Source organism: Gadus macrocephalus, chromosome 9, assembly GCF_031168955.1.
Source record: "Gadus macrocephalus chromosome 9, ASM3116895v1".
In the NCBI taxonomy this organism is placed as follows: Eukaryota; Metazoa; Chordata; class Actinopteri; order Gadiformes; family Gadidae; genus Gadus; species Gadus macrocephalus.
Genome location: NC_082390.1, coordinates 18812173 through 18821332, shown reverse-complemented (window position 1 = coordinate 18821332; position 9160 = coordinate 18812173). Strand labels below are relative to the sequence as shown.

The 9160-nt window shown below is 42.8% G+C and overlaps 1 protein-coding gene across 1 annotated transcript in view; it reads right to left on the bottom strand.

Moving 5' to 3' along the window:
* Positions 1-3543: 3543 nt before the first annotated feature.
* ca12 (carbonic anhydrase XII) overlaps positions 3544-9160 on the bottom strand; it is a 10469-nt gene continuing 4852 nt past the window's right edge. The window contains exons 4-9 of the mRNA XM_060061966.1: positions 8467-8609; positions 6716-6811; positions 6538-6601; positions 5901-6058; positions 5561-5687; positions 3544-4959 (exon numbers count right to left, since the gene is read on the bottom strand). Of these exons, the coding sequence (XP_059917949.1) occupies positions 4280-4959; positions 5561-5687; positions 5901-6058; positions 6538-6601; positions 6716-6811; positions 8467-8609 (1268 nt within the window). The 3' untranslated portion in view covers positions 3544-4279. The remainder of the gene's footprint in view (positions 4960-5560; positions 5688-5900; positions 6059-6537; positions 6602-6715; positions 6812-8466; positions 8610-9160) is intronic.

The following is a 9160-nucleotide window of genomic DNA, read 5'->3' as shown; positions in this document are numbered from 1 at the left end:
AAGGTGACACATCGTGTAATTTCATTATCAGTAACTATTTCAACATATCAAAATAGAGCAAACGTAGGGGTTTGTTTGACCATTATTCTTTATTATTAGATTCTGCATTGCATATTTATTCGGACACATTTAATCATAAACCACCTGTATTATTACTTCAAGAACATAAATGTATTATTGCAACATCTATGCAAACATAGTTTAGAAGGGCATCACTGTAAAATTTACAGTGATATAGCTAAATATGGTGCCAAAACACATGATACTGAAACAGGATAGCATCAAACAGCAATAACGAGCATTGAATGTGATGTGATAAAACAGTGTTGATGCTCAATCATCTGCGTCTCCTCCCTATGCATTCATACCGAGCCCAACAAGGAATGTCAGTCATCCTCCGGAATAAATCTCGAACACAGCACAGCAAAGCAGCATGGTGATGGGCCGATAAGGGGCTCCATCTACTGGGGGGGATGCTGGGGGCTGTGGGACTGAGCCAGAGGTTCCAGAAGTGCTATGGGAGGGGGAGGAGATCTTGTGATCCGGGCTGGCATGACCCCCCGTCAGAGGTCAATCCCACATTTCTCCACCGGAGAAACAAAAGCCTTGTTCTCAGCGCCCAGGAAGGAGCTGTGTGGTTCTGTGTTTGAATGCTTCTAACTAGCGCCCTTTTATTATGCGATCCATCGAGCCGCGCTAAGTACAGGGTTTGCAAAACTGTGGCAAAGCCCATCCCTCTTAAGCCACCCTACTATTATTGGATGTCTGTCGACTCTTATCCCCCTATTGTTTGGACAGCGGTCGTGCTTTCCACCATGTCTGCTTGGCTCCTGACCTAAGCGCTGGCTACTGTTTCAGCCGTTGGCCCTTCTGCGGGGCATTCTCCCATGAAAGAGATGTCCTTGAGAAACTCAACGTTCCGTGTCTCATGAACCGGGGGAACAGCGTTTCCAGTCAAGAAGACGTAATCAACCTCATGAACGCTCCGTCCATGAACAGCCAATAAAGGGTTTGAACTGCAGTAAAACGAAAAGAAAGCCAGACAAGTTTTTGGCGCGACAAAGAGGGTTTACTACAATTGCAGCTTTGGACTTTTGATTTGAATGTGGCATATTGATTCCAAACAGACATTTATAATCATTCATACATCACATCTTAAATGGAAAGTTGGGAGACATGACGGAGTGTCGGAGGCTTGTGTTGGTTGGAATTTACAATTAGGGCATTTAGCAGACGCTTTTATCCAAAGCGACTTACATCGGTTAATGCACACATTGACATACCGACGGCAGAGTCAACCATGCAAGGCGACAGCCATCTCGACAGGAGCAGTTAGGGTTAAGTGTCTTGCTCAGGGACACATCAACACTCAGCTAGGTGGAGCTGGGGATTGAACTAGCAACCTATCGGTTACAAGACAACTGGTCTACCTCCTGAGCTAAGCTGACCCCAATGTGCAAGTCGATTCATAACCACAACCATCTACACCGTTGAGCCGTACTCGTCCATGTCTCCTGGCTTGCAGCCGGCCTCTTTGTTCTCCTCTGAGGTAGTCCCAGACCTGTAAATGCATCAATTATCTCATGTTTCTTTATGTTATCCAAGCAACCTTTGCTGAAATTACATGTTCAGCTTATTCCCTCATTTAAAGTGTAGATATTTTTATTTAGATATAGTCCTATATGTAATTTAAAAGAATCTTATATCTAATGATATGACTTAATCAAGATAAGCATTATTCCTCAGTGCGTACATACTTTTGATTGCTATTTCAACATCGTATAATTTATTAACTACTCATTACATTTACATTTAAATGTACATTCTCCTATAGATTTTGTGATACATTATACCTTTTCATGATAAGTGATAACTATTTTTTTAATTTTAGGCACCAAATTAATCGTACAATTTCTAAACAGGACGCTCATTCAGACGTTTTAATACAAATTATAAAAATTGTCTGATTATCCTACTAACTTTGAACTACAATCTCTTCATTGATCATTTTCAAATAGAAACTCAACCCCCAGTGAGTTCCTGATGGGGCAGGTCTTTCTGCATGATGTGCTCTTAAATCAAACAGTGGAACATTGTCTAGTCTGACTGGCTTCTTTCAGAGCTCTATATGCTAAAAGGGCTCAACTAACATTGCCATGTCCCTAAAAATCAAGCTTAATATCTTTTCCATGAGTCTGAGTTTAAGACTTCTGATGTGGTTTTGCAGCTAGCTGTTGAAGCACACTTCCCTGAAACTTTCCTGCAATTATCAACACTTGGCAAACAGGATTCAGCCTTCATCATGCTAGCCCATCTTTCCCTGCTTAATTCTGCATTTTATCCGTTGTGATCTAATTCGAATCAAAATTATAATTACTAAGTATTATTATTATTATTAGTGTTAGTATTTTTTTCAATGCTATTGGACAGCAATGCTTTTATTAGTAAACTGTCTTCACATTTTAAGAAACCAACATCTAGAGTTGCTTGTGTGTTTTGACGTTTCTTGACTTTATGAGTATATTGTGATGAAGCACCTATACAACATACAGTAGACCCCTGTGGTCCTTTGTTACCTACCTTCTGCGGTTTAATATACAGCAAATTAAAGACGCAATCATAACAGATCCCAGTGTCAGAGTAAAACTGACAACGAGAACTCCTGCAAAAGTACAGACAAACCAATAATGAGCAAATGATTAGAATCAGCATCATGTAGAGATGAGGGATGGAGGGTTTTAGTTATGACAAAGTTGCACAATATGGGGATTCATCACGGAAGATTATATGAAAGTATGTTTAAACACACAAGAGAGCGAGGCATACCGAGGTTCATCCATGACCATCCATCTGAGCAATAGAGAGAAAACAAGAGAGAGAGAGAACAACAGTTTGGACTTAATACGCAGCTTGTTACAGAGGGAAAGCATCAATGCAGCTTGCTCTGCATTTGAACTTCCCTGCTCCCCGTCTCCCAGCATGAAGCTCCTCAGTCTGTCACAATCCCCCACCCCTCTTCTTGAGCCTTTGTCCTGTTAAAAACTCTATGATACACTTGCTTGCATCCTCCCACTTCAGTTTTACATTTAATGCACAGAATTAGAAGACATGATATATGGCCCTCTAAGACCCCTTTTATCCATCTGTGCATTATATTCTCAGCAACAGTCTAGCGAGCCTGCCCAGTCTCATGGGACTGTATTAAAAAAATAAGTATACAATTCCATCACTACATTATAATATACTTAATAATGCAATTATTTATTTTTGTCTATGACTGTTAGAATCTATAATCATTAGCTAATGATTTACATCTAGGCCTCCGTCAGGTGGATTTTAAGGTTCAGATCATTGTTTAATAAATCATCTAAATTGCTTATTGTACTTATATCTACTATGCAGTAATCAATATATGATGTATTCATATATTATATACTAATACGCTATTACTATTAATACTAATATCACTACTTCCACCACTATCACTCCTACTAATTATTTTTCTATTATTATAATAGTACAATATACAAACAAAGAGAGAAATAAATTGTATTGCATACTAATATGTATTTTATTACAATGTTGCTCATTTAAAAGTACAATCCAAGCAATATAATAGCAGTCCAAACAGCAGGGACAAGCCCTTGAGTATCTCTCTAAGGGAATCAGCAGACTCACACATAAACATTTCTCAAGCAAGGCACTACTGCTGTACCTAATGCTTTAATATTGCGTTCACACCCGTCCTTCTGGAAATTGTGCTGGTGCAAGCTGTATTGCTAGCTAGAAAACCTGAATAAATATACAAGCCGGATGTGTAAAATGGATCTCCTCATAGGTCTTGTGAACAGAATCAAAATATTTTACACAAAGCAGTTCTAGGCTTTCGCCAAATCTAAACAATATGCCATTTTGTGGATGCTATCAAACAAAGTGTTTGTTAATACCTTGAGTGCATCCCAGCCTTGCATGGTGGGCCCCAGTCTGATTGATGTAATGTTGAATGTAATCATTAAGGGAAACTGATTCCTGCTACCAAGTTTACAATCTTCAGTCAGTCAGTTTCAAACATAAATAAAGATGATCATTTTGTACACACACTCAAAGTTATAACTTAATCAATCGTTTGGGCAAAAAACCTGGTCCAAAGAACATCTCAAATAGCTGCATTTAAAACATAGGTCGACTTCTGGTGCTACTGGCGGGGATTGGGCGCACTGAGAGGCCGGCTGGCTGAACAGTGTCAGCGTGGGCATTACACGGTCACAATCTCCTATCTCTAGTCTTCCCACTCCATGGGCAGGAGCCATGGGTGTGGGAAACCCTGAGGCTGGGTCTTGGCTTGCCCGGCCACATTGGAGACACCCTCATACTTAGCCGCCGGTACGCCTTGCTTTGAGGCAAAGGAAGGGAACTTCTTCATCACCCCCACACTGGCCCTCCTCAGAGAGCCGTCCAGCTCCAAAACCTCGTCGGTTGGCCGCCCACGGACGATGTGTCTGATTGTGGAGAAATCCAGCTCCGACTTACAGCCCAGGTAGCTCCTGAGGTTCAGGTCAGGGAACACCAGGTCTCTCAGGGTGTGAACCACCTGGGCCTCAGTGTGCGACTGCCTGGCCTGATGGAGGACTTGGTGCTCCAGTGAGACATAGCACAGCGCCTCCTCCGTCAGCCCCGTGCCTCCGCCGAGGTGGTTGTGGCTGCGGCTCTTCGGAGGAGGAGGAGGAGGAGGATGCAGCAGCTGTTTCTTGGGGTTGGTATGCTGGGTCCTGGGTCCGTGTTGGTTGTTGAAGGCTTTCCTCTTCTTGTCAGCGACCAGCCGCTTCTCTGGGCCGCTTGGCAGCAGCTTGTACAGGCCTTCATCAGCCAGGTCTGCCAGGTCTCCCACCAGCAGCTGCTGAATGATTTGCTTCCTCACGAGTGGAGACGTGACAGTTTGGATGCCATGCAGCCCTCTGCCTGCCGCAGACACAGGGTCAACCACAGCGCTTGTTAAAGTAAGCCCACATGAAGGCATTCCAGGTCCTCTGTCCCACAGGCCAAGAAAGCAACAGGGAGGCCAGCGGTGGTGGTGAATACAAATGAAAAACTACTGTGAAGCACACCCCATATCCCCCAGAAAGCATGCAGTATTGCCCTACTACCCGGTCCAAACCTGCCACCAGCAAAGCCTATTCCCAGTAGGAATATTCACAAGACGATGACAGCATGCAGCTTCCCAAATAGCCAATAAAGGAAACCTTTGGTGAGCCTCATGTTCTGCTCTATTACCAGCCAGAAATGATTAATTGAAATGTATTGAAACATGTTGAACAGGCTCAACAAGCCAGTGATCATTATAAAGGGTTAGGAATAACAAAGATATGACAAAGAAATTTTGCATGCAGAAAATAAAAAATGATTGACAGCTTTCTGCAGGAGAAGAAGCAATCACAGACAGCCACACTGACAATCCCAGTAACCCACATGCTAAGGAGGTGCAGGCAGAACATTCCAGCAATCAAGGTTCCCCTCGTAAAATCCAAAGCAAAGCCAAAGACAGAAGCGTGCTTCTCCTTACCCTCCTGGAAGGAGACAAGGACCACTCGGTGGTCCGGGAGCTGGGGCCTCCTGTAGTTGCCGTTCATAGGGACAGAGTTGGACTCCTGGGCCCGGGATGAGTACACAGCCGAAGCCAGGGATAGGAACTGCCGATAGAAGACAGAGAAGACTGTGTCAAACAAGATGGTTGTCCTTATATCACGCTATATATCCAATATCACGGATAGAGCAAGGCATTCTTCACCGACCTGCTCCTGATGACACGTCCCTAAATCCCCTGTACATATCTTTGGATAAAAGTGTCTGCTTAATTACGGAAGAGTAAATAGTATTTGGAGGTGTGGGTTGTGTTGGACCACCTGCTTTGGGGAGATCTGTATGGGGCTCCTGAACAGCGTCCAGAGCACGCTGGGGTAACACGGAGGGGTGGTCAGGGAGCCGTCATAGCGGTAGTACTCGTCCAAACGAGCAGGCAGCAGCGAACGGATGTTGAAACCAGGCACTTTCACTCTCTGATCTGCAAGTTGAAATGCTCATAATATTAATGTCACTCTGTAAGACCAACAGGAGCCAGCACATAGAAATGTGATATGGAAACACTCAGACTATCAGGAGTAGTAAACAATCACAGAGGTATCTTGAGATGTTTCATAAATGGTCAATTGACGGCATTTATACAGTGCTTTTCTAACCAGTGGCTTTACATTAATTGCCTAACATTCACCCATTCCTACACACATTCACAAACCCAAACCCAGTGTCAACCTTGCAAGGCAACTGCCAGCTTGTTTGGAGCTGCTCGGATTAGGTGTCTTTTTCAGGGACACCTCGAAACAAGCTAGGAGGAGCCTGGGATTGAACTAGTGCCAGTCAGCCCATTCTAACCCCTGAGGCATGCCACCCAAGAATAAACATTTGATATGTTTATTCGTGTTTCATGAACATGTATATGTTGTCAATGATCCAGTCAACTGTCCAGTGGGACTTAGAACTCACTCCTGTATTTGATACCGTTGATGAACTTTAGAAACTGGTCGAAGGCTGGATTGAACTCGCCCACCTGAGGAGAGTAGTGGAGTGGGTCAGCATCACAGGCATTTTTCACCACAAACATTTAGTATCACGGCAGTTTGGTATAGCGGCCATGGCTCTGGCTCGTGGCATGGTGTCTTACCTCAACCAGAACTCCCAGGACAGCGAGGCCATCGGATTTGTCTACAGCCAGGGAAACGTTGGCGTACTTGTCAGAGTTGAAGTGTACGATGTGCATCTGTAAACAACAAGGAGACCTTCGTCTAGACATCAACAGTTTCAACAGTTTCTCTTTGGTGTTCTTCAGGTCTTCATCTTCCCTCCATTTGAGACATAGTTTGGAAAACTGCTATGGCAAGATTTGATTTGATACCTGCACATACGTCTCCTTGTTCTCAGTAAGTGATTAGGGCACATATCTAATCTGAATAATACACATTTGTTAAATTGGTATCAAAGATTTAAAATATATTATATGTATTGATTTCTTGATATATATATATATTTTTTTTTTGGAAATTATTTTTCACAGAAGACAAGCCAAAGAAGCTACCCCTAATGGCAAGTAGTTGTGTTCAGTTCAATACATACAGGCCAGTACTTGCAGTATATAACAGTAGGCAGTCCAATCAGGCACAGAAATAGACATCTGTCGGGTCTTTATGGTATTGTACATGAAGCATGTGCACCACAAGGGCAGCATACAAGAGAGAGTATGTACGGGAATTGTATTTAAAGAGAATGCCATGTCTTGGGATAAAAAGGGGTTACAATGTGAACCCTTTCTGGGAAGAATTCTTGATGTTCCATCATTCCATCCATCCATGAAAGCATGTCATCAAGGGAAAGCATGAGACTGTGGTTTCAGGGGGAAAAACTTTAAAAGATGCAAGCATGGACGTGTCGACTTACATGCTCCGTTCAAACCACAGCACCTTCTACGGCGAGTCCGTAGAAGAGGCATTGGTCCCGTAAAAGGCACAGGTTGTTACACACAGTATTCCAGTTTCTTCTCTCAGTGAAGCACAAGCGAGAACGGATACAGACATAAAATCCTTTCATCTTTATGAAAGGATTTATCCAAATGTATTGTAATTCCTTCTCTCTGATAAATGAAATAATCTGCTGTCTCTCGGGTGTGCAAGAACTGCTTAGTGCATTTGATGCTTTATACATCAGCACAAATCGTTATTGAAAAACAAGTTCTTAATTAAAAATGTGTCAAACATTTTGTTTTTGTAAATTAGGGCTACGAATATGAAAATATTATTATCACAATTATTTTTTTGTATACGACATCATCTTGACTTCTTCATCTTACCTACCGGTTGACCTTACATGAAATTACAAAGAGAATGCCTGAGTTTGTTGCATGTAAGCATCTTTCATTGTGCATGTGTAACAGATGCAGTTTATCATCCGCCTCAGCTTAAACAGTCTTTCACCGGTCCCTCTGACAGATCCTCTGCCAGTCAAACACCTCCAACAATGATCCAACAATGTGTGGCTCACTCATACAAGTATAAGTATTATTAGGCTGCTCTTAGCTTAGGTACATAGACTAATGAATAACCATGGTCTCTCTCTATTCAGTTCTCTCTCTCACACACACACATGTGATGCACAACCTTTAAGATCACTTCTGTCTATCAATATTTTTCAATATATTTTTTACTCAACCTTAAAAGCTTTAGGATTATCTTAATGCTAATGAAGAAGATATTTTATTTTAATCTTCATATTATCTTGAACAATAACTTTTTGTTCTCATGTCTCTTCCCTTGTTTAGCGCTCTCTCTTGACGGTGTGCTCGAGCGGTGCTGTAATAATAAAGCTTGATTGAATATGGGGTTATAGATAAAGGCCATCCAGGACTGATGGTCTGCTGGTTACCTCTGCCGCAAAGCGCTTGCCGTTCACCAGGTGTTCGGAGCCGGTGGGCGTGCTGGTGGAGCCCCAGTGGAAGTGAAGCTGAGCTGCAGAGTAGCGGTGAGGCAGGCTGGAGAGGAACATCCTGGAGGGCAGGGACAGCTGCACTGCAGGCCCACCGACAGAGGAGACAACCAACTCTCACCCATATGAAGACAAGGCATGTGTGTTATCGTGGCATCATTCAAGTTTTCCATTCTGAGGGCAGGAATTAGCCTTTGCTGAAATCGAATTTTGAATGACATACATTTAAAGGGGGATCAATGATGAACAATAAAAGTCAATCATTTACAAGAGCAGGAAGTACTGCATATACAGAGATGCAAAGTCCTCAAAAGATCGTCATCGATTGAACTTGATTTCACCTTTCCCTGCACGTCTAAATCCAACAGGACAGTATGGGACAACAACTTAACAATGGAGTGTAACCTGGCGTAACCAAGCGTAATTTCTTTTAATTCTAGGTCAGCTTCCGCCGTCGTGAGAGTTAAGCTGTTAAAAAGCCAGAAGGCCGTCCATAGTCTCTCAAAGGCTCTCCAACCCTCTATTTGAGATATGGTATGGCTTTAGATAAGTGGCGTAGAGTATACACCTCTCTGGACGCTTATCATTAAGTCAGAGATGCTCGCAGACATTGAAGAGGATAGAAACGGCTGCT